The sequence below is a fragment of the Octopus bimaculoides genome, chromosome 6 (assembly GCF_046866305.1).
Source record: "Octopus bimaculoides isolate indiv1 chromosome 6, ASM4686630v1, whole genome shotgun sequence".
NCBI lineage: Eukaryota > Metazoa > Mollusca > Cephalopoda > Octopoda > Octopodidae > Octopus > Octopus bimaculoides.
The window spans coordinates 78287880-78304063 of NC_142933.1; the positions used below are offsets into that span (position 1 = coordinate 78287880).

At 33.6% G+C, this 16184-nt stretch overlaps 1 protein-coding gene across 2 annotated transcripts in view; it reads right to left on the bottom strand.

Annotated features, from left to right (window-relative positions):
• Positions 1-16184, bottom strand: part of LOC106871142 (cullin-1) — a 120152-nt gene that overhangs the window by 57942 nt on the left and 46026 nt on the right. For both annotated transcript variants that reach the window (XM_089354127.1, XM_089354128.1), the window contains 3 exons: positions 6658-6936; positions 3030-3204; positions 1139-1306 (listed from right to left, as the gene is read on the bottom strand). In XM_089354127.1, coding sequence (XP_089210253.1) covers positions 1139-1306; positions 3030-3204; positions 6658-6800 — 486 coding nt within the window. In that variant the 5' untranslated portion in view covers positions 6801-6936. The remainder of the gene's footprint in view (positions 1-1138; positions 1307-3029; positions 3205-6657; positions 6937-16184) is intronic.

Here is a 16184-nt window from a genome sequence, read left to right on the forward strand (position 1 = left end):
AACAATGATGATGAAGATGATGGAAACAATAAATATAAACTTGGGAATTGATAACTTCACATAGTTACAAGAGCATGGAAACTTAATAAAAAATGAATTTAATTAGTGAAACAATACAAAAGAACAGGATTACAAACTGTTCATGAATTGTTTTTTAAATGATATAGTAATTAAAAAACTTTTAAGTAACAAACCAATATATTAAGTATATTATTATTGTTGTTACTTTCAATTTTATTTCTGTAAAGAGAGGGGCAGATGTGTCTGTGTGGTTAAGAAGTTTGTTTCTGAACCACATGGTTTTGGGTTCAGTACCTCTGCATGGTACCTTGGGCCGGTGTCTTCTACAATAGCCCTGGATCAATTAAAGCCTTGTGAGTGGATTTGGTAGATGGAAACTGAAAGAAATCTGTTGTGTGTGTGTGTGTGTGTGTGCATGTACATGTGCATGCATGTTTGTGTCTCAACAACAGGTGATAGCTATAAATGTGAGTCACTAGCATATAAGCAGTGTCACAGTGTCATTCATTCCCAAAATTCTATGAAAAAATGTCTGGCCATGGGCAAATACTTTGTTTGAAAACAGGTATGGGTTAGCAATAGGAAGGGCATCTGGCTGTAGAAAAATCTGCCTCAATAAGCTCCTTCCAACCCATGCAAGCTGGAAAAAGTGAATGGTAAATCAAAGATGATGAAACTATTTAATCTTTTAAGAACTTTCACCTGATGGTCTTCTTTTCTCTTCAATTGAAATTTATTATCCTAAGTACCTTATATTTTTTAACATTAGCAGTTTTTCATGACATTTGAAATTTTCTATTTTCTTTACAAAGGGTACCAAAGGATACATTGGATACCTTTGTGCAGAAGTCCATTCTGCTGCAAGCATTCAAGCCAGATCTCCTATTTAAGAAAACCCCTTCTCTTCTTCTCACCCATCTCAGAAGGGTGATGCACAATGCCCTACCCAAATGGCTACAAAATAAAACAAAAAGCCCAGTTAAACAGCTGATCCAAGTGAAATAGTCAATGTAGATTGATAATACAAAATTGTGACTAAAAGTGAGGTATTTATTGTCAACAAAGTGTTTGTGAAAAATAAAAATAAAATGGAAAGTATAACATTTGCAATACTTACAGAATAAATTTCATAAATTCCTTTAGTTCCTTCATCACATTCTCGACGAACCCAATGTCGATTTAGATAGGCACAAACACCATTCAAAACTTTACTTGAGAATTGATAATCTTCCCATTGTTTGGTATAAAACTTTAAGACATTTTCATCAAGCAAGTCTTTGCTGTCCTGTAAAATACAGCAATTGAAATATTTCAGATGACAAACGACAAGAAGAACTAAAAATAAAACAATCATTGCTGGTTCAATAAATATGAAAGATTTTTTGGTTTTTGTTTTTGCAGCGAAAAAAAACAAGATGACTGGATATCTAACCCTTTAGCATTTAAACCAGCCATACCCAGCCAAAATTTTCTACCTGCTTTATGTTCAAGCTGACCAAATCTGGCCCCTCACACCTATTTTACAATATCATCATTCGAGCGAGGTCGGTGCCAGTGCCGCAGGACTGGCTCCTGTACAGGTGGCACGTAAAGAACACTATTTTGGGCATGGCCGTTGCCAGTACTGTGTGACTGGCCCTCGTGCTGGTGACACATAAAAGCATCCACTACACTCTCGGAGTGGTTGGCATTAGGAAGGGCATCCAGCTGTAGAAACTCTTCCAGATCAGATTGGAGCCTGGTACAGCCTTCTGGCTTGCCAGTCCTCAGTCAAACCGTCCAAACCATGCTAGCATGGAAAGCGGACATTAAACGATGATGATGATTCAAAATATAAATTACCATATCATCACACTCTTGAAGATACAAGAAAATGCATGATTAATTCAAAACAATGTGAATGAATATAAATCATTTTTAACAGAATAATCTGAATGCTAAAAGGTTAATCTTGTAACATTAGTACAAAGCCTCTTAAACTAATATTTGCATAACAATCCATTATACACCAGTATCCAATTTAGACAATGAAGCAGATTAAGAAGTGTATGTTCCTTTACACTCTCAGTTCAAATTCTTTTTAGATTGACTTTCCTTTCATTCATGGAGAATAGAGAGATAAAATAAATACCAACCAAGAACCCAACTAAATCTAAAATTCATGACAATGTGTCTATGCCAGAAATAAATATTAATTTAAAAACAAAAAGAATGAAAAGGTGGCTAAGTTATATATATATATATATATATATATATATATATATATATATATACTGTTAGATCCCACAAAGTCATGTAGTTCTGTTGAAGACTGAACAAAAATGAGAAGTGGGAAGAAATGTGACATGGCAGTACCATATTTGATGGTATGTAAGATGTGCTTTTAAGGGAAAAAAAGCCATCCCAAAAAGGAAAAAAATTACCCCAGGACATATATGCAAAGTTGGACCTATATTACATCCTTTAATGCACGGAAAACTTCTTTTACCTGAATAAGCACTGCTGAGATTAGGGTGCATCTAATATACCCATGTGATCACCACTGAATATGGTACATTAGTTGCTTTTCCAGTTAATTTATTCAACATGTTTCCATAATTATAAGCAAAGTAAGAACAAGAAAAAGTAACAGTCTATTAAGTAATCGTAAAACATCTTGGTTTTAATTGTTGTACATTAAACATTTTAGCTTCCACAATGAACAGGATTTTTTTTTTAATATAAGTTGAAATAAATTACTTTTTCTAATGAATAAACAAAATTTTTCAATTCAAAATAACCTTATTTGGAAGAATTTTTCACATACGTGTGTATGTTTGTGTGCATGCATGCACATATAAAATACACTGTAGTTTCATTTTATTCCCATTTGTCTGTTAGTAAAGATTTACTTCTCAAAAACATATTCATCTTCTATTTTTGTTATTAATTTAAATATCTGCTGCCTTAAAAAGTTTGGAAGTATCTTTCTCTAGAATCCGAATAATGAATATTAGATGACTACTTACCTTTAACAATTTAACTAAGTAACTTTTCAGATATTCTTTCAATCGTTTGTAAAGTTCCAAGCCAACGAACTGTGCACCTCCAGTTGGCTGCTTAACTCTTTTGCCAGTAAGTGTTCTGGGCTGCTGTCCCTGACTGGTATTTTGCTGAACACTAGTACAGTAGTTATATACATGGCTTAAACAAGTCAAGGAAAAACAAATGAAGTTCAGCATCAGTTAGTAAATCAAATCTAGTCAAACCTGATAGCAACAGAATGAGATAAAACACATCAACAAGATAAAATGCATTAATGAGATGCAAATATTCAAAGACAACAGGAAGCAAAGAGAAACACAATGTAACAAGCACCAGGTGCATGTTACTTTTCAAAAAAACCTCATTTTTAAGCACATTACACTGTCAGTTTAATATTGGTTTGAAATTTTGGCACAAGGCCAGCAAGTCTGAAGGAGTGGGTAGGTTGATTACATCGACCCCAGTGCTCAACTGGTACTTACTTTATCAACCCCGAGAGGATGAAACGCAAAGTTGACCTCGGCAGAATTTTAACTAAGAATATAAAGATGGACAGAATACTGCTAAGTATTTTGTTCAGCATGCTAACATTTCTGCCAGCTCACCACCTTAGACCGTCAGCTTACTATTGCTTCTCAACTTGATAATATGACAGTCTATATCATAGAGTTGATATTTTGCTTTTAATACTCTAGTAAAAATTCATTACTGATTCCTTCATCATTGATCTTGGGTAACATGGTACAGTCAATTGTGAACCAAGTTATGCTTATTTAGGATTGATTTGTGATAACACAGGTCGGTGATCAGTCAAATATTCTGCTTGTACTAGAAAAATGTGCCCCAGCAGCCACCCACAATGTTCAGCTACCTAGAATGCACTGATCATTGGTAATGTTTACATGACTATGTTGCAAGGCTGCATATTTTTTTCATACAGATCTACATACTCCTACCCATCAACATGGGACCAATGAACAGGAAAAATATAGAGACACCTGATACTAACAAATGATGTAGATAAGTGTGTTCTCAACAAGAAAAGATAGAAATGATCTAGAAAATACATGATGGCAGAAGCTTTACTACAATGAGCTGCAAGTTTGATGCCAATGAATCTACTATTTGTTCCACTTACTGAGTGCATGGAGATGATTCATTTAACATTTTCTTTTTTAAATCAAATCCCTTGTTAGTTGTTTTCAAAATGTTGAAAACAACTAACAGGATACAACAAAATACTTTAATGTTGCTACACACAACCATAACTGTTAAGTATGGGATCTGATCAAAAACATGACAACTTCCCTCATACTGGCACTACAGAAAAAAAAAAAAGAACAACCGGTCAACTCTGTAAAGTATTTGGTGTTAGGATGGGCATCCAACAAAGCCAAAAATGAAACTTATGAGCAAGACGTAATCCCCTGACTCATCAAGAAGGACTGCAATGACTTGTCTAACTCATAAAAACATAGAAAGTGGACACAAAATGATGATGATTATGGTGGTGGTGGTGGTGGTGGTGGCAGCAGTGGCGGTGGTGTGAGAGAGAGAGATTATACAAATAAATATTCATGTTCATACATTCTTCTTTTTCTCTACTTTTATTGGCTTCAGTTAGTGGATTATTGCCATCCTGGAGACAACTTTCAAGAGCAATTATACCTATGGTTCCCAACCCTTTTGGGAGAGCAGTAATTCCAAATAAGAAATGGCTCAACCACTAAGACCTGTTCTACCAATGCCAGAACAGAAAGCAGATATAAAATTATGATGATGATGGACCTTAGTACTTTTCCTAGTGCATATTTTTACCTCTTCTCAGAAGAAACAAAATAGAAAATGTTTTATTAATATCTCAACTATTTTTTTTTTTTACAACCATTCAAGAGACAGTTTTATTTTTATTTTTAGCTTTCTTAACCCTTTACCTAGGTAAAAAAATTTGCATAAGTTAGTCTTAAACATCCATACTTGTTTACAGATTTATAGTAAGTCCTTGTTTCATACATTCTGCACAATAAAGCCAAGTCCCAAGTTACTCAGGTGGTTGAAAAAAAAATTGGCAATGTGTATCATATATGATACACAGAAGCCAGGGAAATATGCCCTGTGTATAACATATAATACACAAGATAGGCAAAGAGTTAAGCAACTGTTTTTACACCTTGATGTCTTTTCTACTGCTAGCTAATAAACTCTTAAGAATGAATCCACAATGGTCCTTGATTTAATGGGTTTTGTTTTTTCTTTGTAAAAATAAAAAATAAAAATAAAAAAATACTTTTGCTTATTTTTCACTTTGAATATAAATTCAATAGATAATGCGCAGAAAAGTGAATAAGCAAAACCCATACTTTGAAATAATTTGATAAATTATTAAAATGGATAGAAAGTGAGGAATATTTCTTTTAAAGTATTAGATTATTCACAGGTCAACAATTCACATGGAATGTCAATTATTTTCAGCCAGGTTTAGACCGAAATAAATAGAATAAAGTATTTAAAAATCCGATGTAATGCTAGTTTGTAACCACAGCTGATGGAACACTAAATTACTAAGAGAAATGCCTATAAGTAGTATATACTAAATGCCAAAAGCATTCACTAGAGGTAGTAGCTGAACTTTATTCAGTGTTCAGTCATGTTAATCATCATCATTAGTTTTGAACTCTACTTTTACAAGTTTGTTTGGCTCAGATAATATTTATTGAGACAGATTTTCTATGGCCAGATGCTATTCTTGTCATTAACCCATACCAGTTTACAAGCATAGTAATATTGACCAGACATGTGTTTCTAGAGGACAAAAATTTGCAACCATCACATGATGTCAAGAAGTGGATGTGCAAAAACACACAGACACATATAGAAAGGGCTTCTTTCAGTTTCCAACAACCAAATCCACTCACAAGGCTTTGGCTGTTCTGAGGATATAGCAGAAGACACTTACCTAAGGTGCCACACAGTGGAACTGACTCCAAGACCATATAGTTGGAAAGCAAACTTTTTAACTACACTATGGCTGTGCCTACAAAGTGGAATAGAAACTAATCTCTCTTAGTAAATGCTCAGGTCTATCAGGAAACATTCTCAGAAAACCTGGCACTTAACTGTTTGTGAACTGAGACACATGACATTTAAATAGCCTGCACCAGAGCCTCGACAAAAACATTTGAAGGAGATATATACTCATGACTCTTGAATTGATAACATTGTTTTTTTGCAGGTTTGAATGTTTGAGTTGAATCTATTTGACATGCAATGGAATATTATGCTCCTTTCTGTTCCCAAGATAACAAACTCTACACTTAAAACACAAACATTTATCATACTTGCACCAATAAAATGTAGCTGCACCTTACTGCCACCAATAAAATGTAGCTATACCATACTGCTGCCGATAAAATATAGTTATCTTTCAGAAAGCTCCTGGAATAGAAAAACAGATGATTGATGAATTAGATTAGAAAAATTTGTTATATACATATTAATAATTAAAAAAAAAAAAGTTTCTAATAAGGTTACGTTTATACAAGGTGTCAAGAGCAAAAATTTGCAGACATCCATCAATGGAACCAAAACATTATTATTCAAAGAAAAGGATACGTATATAATTGAATATATCGACTTTTTGCCATATTTTCTCGCCTGTATATCTGCTCAATACCCTCCTTGAGATCATCCCAGATCTGATCCAAACCTGTTGGCCGGAGTCCGTGAGGATTGTGATTTTTAGTAATGCCAGACATTTTGAAAATAGAAATGTGGACGAAAAAAATGTGTTTCTAGTGCTAACAGGCACAAAGTCACAAACAGAGTGGTCAGCAACTCTGGGGTTATTTTTAAGAAAGTTTACACACTTTAGTATATGGCATTGCTGTAAACCTGAATAAAAGAAAAGACAAAAAGTATTTTTTTAAATTTCCAAAATGTATTCATCAAACAATATTCAACATTCAAGAGGCAAAAAGACTTTTTCTTTTAAGACAACTGACTGACTACACAGTGAACACAGAAAACTCAACATATATAATTCAGGAAGAAAAATAGAAACCTCTGATGAACTCTCACTAATTTGCAAATACATGTAAGTGAAGCTCACATAAACAATTGTTTTATTTATTATTATAGAAACAAACAGTAACAAAGGAATCAATCACTGTCAAACAGGAACAGGTGACAACTTCAATGCAATTGTGATCAAAGATGGTAGTGGTTGAGTGAAACGTAAAGAAAAAATAAAACTTTAGAGGAATCAATGAAAGAGGGAAGAAAGGGTGTTCTTTTCCACTCTAGACACAAGGCCCGAAATTTTTAGGGAGGGGGGGGGGGCAGTCAATTAGATTGACCTCAGAATACAACTGGTACTTAATTTATCGACCCTGAAAGGTTGAAAGGCAAAGTCAACCTTGGCGGAATTTGAACTCAGAACATAAAGACAAACGAAATACCACTAAGCATTTCACCTAGCATGCTAACATTTCTGCCAGCTTGCCACCTTGAGGAAGGGGTGATCAAGACAAAGATGTAGTCAGATATTTTGATTCTATATTAAGAAAGCTAAAGTATAGGCCAGTTAAAAGTGAGTTCTGTAATGTAAGTAAATTGCTATTCTGTTACATTAATGCAAACAGCTAACAAGTCAACCTTATAAATTAGCTACTTTGAAAATTAAGAATGATATACTGAAAATAACAATGAATACATGATAAATGGTAATTGGAAAGCAACACAACTATTTCTTTCTTTTCAACAACTACCACAGCTCATTGCTCACACTATTTATAGTGCGACCTTTACATAAGCAACTAATCTTAGAACTGGTTCAAAGACTTAACCCTTTTGCATTTATACTGGTCATAGCTGACTAGATCAGGCCTCTCACACCTACCCTACATTGTCATTCTAAAAATAAACAATTGCATCATGATTAATTCAAAACAATGTGAATAAATAATCTGAATGCTAAAGAGTTAAAGATACCATATTTATAAAAGAGCTTTGGGTAGTGAAAAACGAACGCTTCTGTTCATTAAGAGAAGTATATCAGTCATATATACAGCAAATATTGTACAAAGAAAGTATGGACAGATAGCATGTAATGTAGTTAAACCCATGTTTGAAAATGAAAAATTTCACATCATTTTAGAGAAGAATTTGCAACCCAGTTAACTATTTATCAATGGTCTTTTCTGTTCTTTTAACTTTTTGTTGTGTATTGAACTCCTAATCAATATATAACAAATGTTGTACACTTGTTTAAATAATTAAAAACCTCCAGTCACATGGCATGCACAAGTTTTATGTGAACTTGTCCATTTATATATATATATATATATATATATATATATATATATATATATATATATATATATATATATATATTTATATATATATATATATATATATTTATATATATATATATATATATATTTATATATATATATATATATATATTTATATATATATATATATATATATTTATATATATATATATATATATATTTATATATATATATATATATATATTTATATATATATATATATATATATATATATATATATATATATATATATATATATATTTATATATATATATATATATATATTTATATATATATATATATATATATTTATATATATATATATATATATATTTATATATATATATATATATATATATTTATATATATATATATATATATATATTTATATATATATATATATATATATTTATATATATATATATATATATATTTATATATATATATATATATATATTTATATATATATATATATATATATATATATATATATATATATATATATATATATATATATATATATATATATATATATATATATATATATTACAATTAAAATAAACGGCGACACAGTTGATTCCATCACTACAAGATTAAGGTTGTTGTTACTCCTCATACATTCTGCTGTTGGTTGTGTTTCCACTACGGCAAGATAGAAGTTCACAGTTTACAGCTATTTGATCCTTGTTCCTATACCTGTCCTAAGCAAATAACAAGACTTGAGACTTCACTCCTGTTTTTTTTTTGGGGGGGGGGGGGGTTAAAAGCTTTGCAGCCAAATTTAGGACCAAGTGTGTCTGTAAACTTTTGCACACAAACTTAGTTCTGATAGCAAAATCAATGGAATAAGCTGTAAGATAAGTTCAAAATTTAGAAATAAGGTCAAGTATCAAAACGTCTGCATTAACCCTTTAGTATTCAGGTTATTCTGCCAAATGTAATGTTTGTTTATTTATATTATTTTAAATTAATTATCTCATAGCTTTGATATTTCAATGGTGTGATGGTTTAGTTTTAGAAGGAAATTGTAGGGTTGATGGGAGAAACCAGATCTGGCCATTTTCAACATAAAACAGGTTAAATATTTTGGCTGGATATGGCCAGTTTGAATGCTAAAGGGTTAATACAAATATTTCAAACTTTGACAGAGCAACAGAATCCGCGTATTATAAAACCAATGTATACAGTAAAACGGGCACAAGATAAAAAGGAATTCTTTGAAGACTGACAACCCAACAAATCTTAAATAGTTAAAGACAAGAAAGTATTTCAATGAAACTATCTATATAGACTATGATACAAGAGAATGTACCTGTAAACGCTTTTGCTTGCTTCTTTTACCTAAACCTTATAATCAATGCTGATGGTGGAGTGAATATAATCCATAGAGCCAGGTATAAATCTAGAGGATTTGCTAGTGATAATGTCAATAAAGAAATTCTCTCAGTATACAGAATATATGCCAGACACAGTATAATTAGAGGACTGAAACCATCTGGAATGAAATAGGATGAATGTGAGCAGATGGGTGTACAACAGTGTCTGTGTAACTTGGACAGAATAATTACTAGATATTTTGTTTGAAAACATCAGTTTATTGGGTTTTTTCAGAGATATATATTCACTGTCATTATCATCAACATCATTTAACATTCATTTTTCCAAGCTTGTAAGGATCAAACAGAATTTGCTGAGGCAAATTTCTTTAGCCAAATACCTTTCCTGTCACCACACCTCACTTATTCCCAAGCAAAGTAATATTTTCCACATGATGTCAATAGTCCTCACATCATGTAGAAAAAACACAAACATGCATATGTTATTGTATATATTAAATGGGCCGCTTTCAGTTTCCATTCACCAAATCCACTCGTTAAGCTTTGGTCAGCCTGGCTCTATAGCAGAAGACACTTGCCCAAGGTGCCACAGAATGGGATCGAACTGAACCTAAGACCGTATGGTTGGGAAGCAAGCTTCTTAACCATACAGCCACACCGCACCTACATGCTCATGCTTACACCTACATACGAGTCAAAAATTATCCGCACTTTTGCCATAACATATCTTAATTACTGTCACACTGCCTTCTGCAGATGTGTGCTTATAGCTGGTACTATTGTGGCACGGGAGCCAGTCAGGCAGCACTGGTATTGAGTATGCTCAAATTACATGCCACCAGCACTGGCGTTGACCACACTTGAATGGTACTTTTTATGTGCCAGTCAGGCAACACTGGCATCAACCACACTCAAATGGTGCTTTTTACATGGTGCCAGTCAGGCAGCACTGGCATCGGCTATGCTCGAATGGTGCTTTTTACATGCCACCAGCACGGGTACCAGTCAGGTAGCACTGTCATCGACCACGATTGAATGGTGCTTTTTATGTGCCAGTCAAGCAGCACTGCCATTGGCCATGACCATGATTTCACTTGGCTCAACAGGTCTCTTTTCAAGCACAGCATATTGCCCAGGTGCTTTTAAACAGGCCAGTTATGTTACACTGGCATCAGCCACAACTACGATCTCACTTGGCTTGCTGGGTCTTCTCAAGCACAGCATATCTCCAATGGTCTCGGTCGCTTGTCATTGCCTCTGTGAGGCCCAACATTTGAAGGTCATGTTTCATCACCTCATCCCATGTCTTCCTGGGTCTACCTCTTCCACAGGTTCCTTCCACTGTTAGGGTGTGACACTTCTTCACACAGCTGTCCTCATCCATACGCAACTCCTAACCATTCCAGCGCAGTCGTCTCTATATGGGGGGGGGGGGGGTAAATGAATTACACTTCACCAAAATGATGGTTATGGGACTATATCAGAAATCATTATTATATTATCAAATATGGCTTGTGAACGAGTGAATCATACACTAAAATCAGATTGAGAGAATCAAAATAAACAGATACAGTTAAGTAGATAAATGATTATCAAAGCAATATACAAGGAAAAATTTAGATCAAAGACACTTTTTGACCTATAAAACAAAGTGGTCAAGGACAGAAATAAATAGAAAGAAAATAGATAAGATAAAGGCTATAAAATAAAAATTTCCAAGAAAGAGAGTCCCTATCGTTTGTTTTGATAATTTCAGAAAGTATTTCCCTCGTTGCAGATTTCATCCAGATGTAACAAACTAAAGATTCTTTACACTGGGGTTGACTTTTCTTCACTGCAGCTGATAAAGTAAACATCAATGGGTTACTGGCAACCATCCAGTACTACATTACCATACTACATCATCTGTTCTCTCTGCTCTCTATATACAAGTTTTGGCTTTATGCCTAATCAAAACAAATCATTATTATTACTATAAAGGAGAAATGTAATTACCAGTTCCTGGTTCATGAATTAAAAGGCAATGAACTAAACTACGGTCCCCAGTCAAAGGATTTAACTCAATTCTTTCTACATTTTTATGGTTGTATGATTGAATAGGAAATAACTATTTGCAAGGTCAATTTCAGCCCAATAAAACACAGGCCAGGCATTTACTGGACTCATTCATGAAATAGTTGCTGTTTTGTTAGTGCTGTACCTTTTCTTTCCATTTCCCATTATTTCACTCCTAGTATTTCTCAAGGTGGGAAGTAGCAATATTTTGGTGGTTGGTAGGTTACTTCAGAATAGGATGTAAGTAACAAGTGAATAAAAATGGCAGGTAATCTTTGTTTTACCAACCTATCTAAAATCATGTTAATTTATATTCCAAATACCAGCTTTTACTAAATTTTTCTTTAATTTCAAAATTAACTGAAACAAATTCAATACAAATATGGTAACAAAAGGATTAAGTCTTTTATTTATAATTTCTCATGACCTTATGTTATATACTAACTTTGTCCCTTCATGGAGGAGCACATTTTTTGGGGGGTGTTGAGGGGTTATTTGAAGTGGCAGAGTGGGGGTACAACAACAGTTGAGAAACACTCATTTAAAGCAAAAAAGAATGAGTGGGGCTATCACAATGCTAAAGAAAAGAGAGCTCAATAATATTAATTCAAGTAAACTAAAACATCTTTACAACTTCATCGGTTTTAACTCTTTATTGTAACAAATCAAAAACACCCAAGACAAGATCATAATAAAAATTATTAATTTGATATTTAAAAAAAATTGGGAAAATGGGAAAAGTTAATTGCTATGGTGTTTCAGATACAGTTTCTTTAGTACAGAGAGTAGAGTGGAAAGTGAAGAGGAAAGCTAAAAAAAGCCATGATAACAATAGTGGTTTCAAATTTTGGAACAAGGCTGGCAATTTGAGGGGAGGGGTAAGTCAATTACATCAACCCCAGTACTCAGCTAGCACTTATTTTATCAACCTCAAAAGGATGGAAAGCAAAGCTCATCTAAGCAGAATTTGATCTCAGAATGTAAAGAGCTGGAAGAAATGCCATTAAGCATTTTGTTTAACATGCTAATAAGGCTACCAACTCACTGCAATAAAAGTTATAATCAAAATATAAAGAGCAATCCAGGCAAAAATGCCCATTTGGAACTAGTTGTACATATACACAAAGAGTTTATAGCACAACTTATTAGGAAGAGAATTAGCTTAGATTAAAGGTAATTCAGATTGATACTAGAAAGGGGTCCCAGCTCTCAACTGTTTATTACAGCACCCTAGGTCATAACAGGGAAGCTTAAAACTGGTTGTTCATGGGATCAGCCAACAACCTAGTTATCACAGTTGAATCCAGAAGAAATTCCATGCATGAAAGCAAAGACTAAAACTGAGAATTTTTAAAATAAACCCCACAAAGACAAAAATCCAAATTAGACAAAAGAAAACAGGACTAACACTATTTGGGAAATGACTGTGCTCAATATACAGAAAAGGAGTTGTTAATAATTCCATACAATGTATCCAATGTAAATCATGATTGCACAAATGATACAGTAGGATCACAGACAAGCTGACAGAGGACTGGGTTTGTATCTGATGCACCAGAATGGATTGAAAGCTCTTTGATATAGCTGATAACTTCTGGTATCTAAGTGATCTAATCAGTAATAAAAGTGAGTTTCAAGATTTCAGTAGCAGAATAAGAATGGGCTGGAAAAAGTTATTACTTCTGTTGGTAGCAAAGGGATTCTTCAAATGAAGAGTAATTGAGTGATGCTCAAGTATGAAATGAAGAAGTAAGAGTTGAGCAATGAGGACTATGAAGGTTGAAAACAAATAAGGTAACCATGCTTTGCTGATGTGTAGCGTTAGTGTGAATGATAGGTGGAGTAAAAATGAGTTGAAAGAAAAACTGGGCATAAGTTGAATGGTTTATAGCAAAGAGACTGTATTGATACAGATATGTGATGCCTAAGGAGGACAATGGTTAGGTAAAGAAGTGTCAAGTGATCCCAGTGGAAAGAACTTGTGAATGAAGAAGGCCATGGAAAGTGGTAAAGGTTGATCTCAAGATGCTCAATGTTACAAAGAAGATGACCAGAAACTACAAGAGGCTTTATGCTAGGCTGAAGACACATTTAATTCATGCAAGCATTGGAAAAAAAACAAAAAAACATTAAACAATGATAATGAAAGTGCAAACGAGGCAAGTGGGCAACCAGCTGGAAATACATTGAGTCAGTAGTTCTACAACCAACTTTTAATTGTAAATAGGTACCACTCCATTCAAAACTGCAGTAGCACTGGCTAACTGAGAAGTAGTCCATTCAACTCCAGTTAGGAAACCTCTACATCAAATCACATCCTACTATTTTAAAAAGGGAAGCACATATTAGATAATTTACTCCTAAATACTTGTTCTAAAAAGACAAGATGGTCAGAACCAGAATCAGAAATGACTTGAAGTTGAACAATTCCTTCATTGGCTTGATGAATGCAATGAGAAGCTGTGATAATTTTTTTTCATTTATACATCCCCACCCACACACACACGTCTTCAACTGTGAAAAAACAATTGCATATTTGCATATGTGTGTACATGTGTAAAAGAGTACAAATATTTAAAAGAATAGGAGGGCAGACAACCATCCAAGAGATCAGCAACTCTGTGCTCAACATTTATGTGCTCTGAACAGGACACATAATTTTCAAAATGGTTCAATCCACTTTGCTGTGAATATGTAATGAATTAAATTCTTCTTGTGAGAAAAGTCGAACAAGAGTAAAGCAATAGCAAACTACCTCTATGATATACAGAGCAACTCTGTGGCCATGTATGGTCTAGATAGTCACTAGTGTTTAGATTTAACAGGATGGATTCAGACACATATAAAATTAAAAATAACTACTAGTTTCAAATAGTTCACAAAATCTACCAAGATTGTGAGTATATTCTATTAAATATAATGGCTGAGTGTTTAAGAGATTGACAAATTGTGTCCCTTCACTAACACTATGCTATATCTTTGGTTTAGACATCTGACTATCTCTGGTCCACTACAACTAGATGTAGAAAAGTACACAATCAAAGTTCATCAGGCGCAACAGGTCATTGCACAATGTGTCTTTTTTTAACTTGCAGCGGTAAAATCAATTTCTCTCATGAGTTATTGTATAACACCGGAAGTAATGCTGCTGTTAAGTCAAATCATCAAAAGCCACCTGGCAGTGCACAACTCTTCCTGGAGATGTGAGAATAATCAATCAACACTGTTTTACTGTTTTTTTTAATGTATTTTGCTAAAGGCAGTACCTACATTGTTCTCAGGATATCCTAATCTGTGGCAAAAAGGTAAATGGGCAAAGTAAACGCTTTTTAAAATTAACTTGAATTCTAAAAAGCTCAGAGGTTCAAGAGAAAATCAAAGGAGATGGACTTTGAAAGAAAAAAAAAAAGACTGAGTACAACACAAGCAAACACTCTACCACATACAGACACAACCTCATTCATATATGTATACTAGCAGCTAAGCCTGGTTTCACCCAGTTGGTTTGGATGATGTGGCTGTAAAACCTGCTCTGTGTAAGCATTTTACTTGTTTGGGCATGCTTATATTAAAAAACAATTTTAGAATGACTTTTTTCTGTCAAAACACTAAAAATAACTGACCAACAAAAAAAAAAACAACCAAGATTCAACCAAATCAAAAAATAAACCCAAATACTAAGTGAACAAAGATGAACCATCCCACTTCCATTGCACGTGCACACGCACACACATTCACATACCCCCCTTTTACATACACACACATATATTCACACAGAGTTGAAATGCTGTTTGATTTATTTTTACAGCGTACAATTTTCATCATCCCACTACCAAGTATGACATCACACCCTTCCTTCCTTCCTTATTCATCTATCACCCCTTCCTTTCTCATTCATAAGCACAAGCCTATTATTATAGTAGATTATGTTGGTAACCATGGGAACTGTGAAAAAAGTACGAAGCCCAGCATCACCACCGGATCATTCTACACATGTGTAATTTTTCGTGCAATTCCACCCAGCCGTTTGACCAGGAATCCCAAGACAAGAAAGAATCACTCATATCAAATTTATATGTATAGATTCACACATATATACATACAAGTCAAATGAAAATAACTCAGAAATATGTTTTTTATAAATTATTCTCAGAATAATAGGAACTGAATAAACATTTTTTGTGTGTATCCATTAGTTCATAAATAAAACATATATAATAGCTGTCGGCACTGAAATTGATACATAATATATTCCTGCATCATACCTCTTTGAGGCAGTGTCACAAACCATTTGATGTTAGGTTGTAATATGTATTTCCTTCCCAAATTATTGAACAATTTGCAATAACCACAACACAGGTTTATTTCATTGTTTTTGATAGGTACTGCATTTGTGTATGACAAAATCAAAAAATAA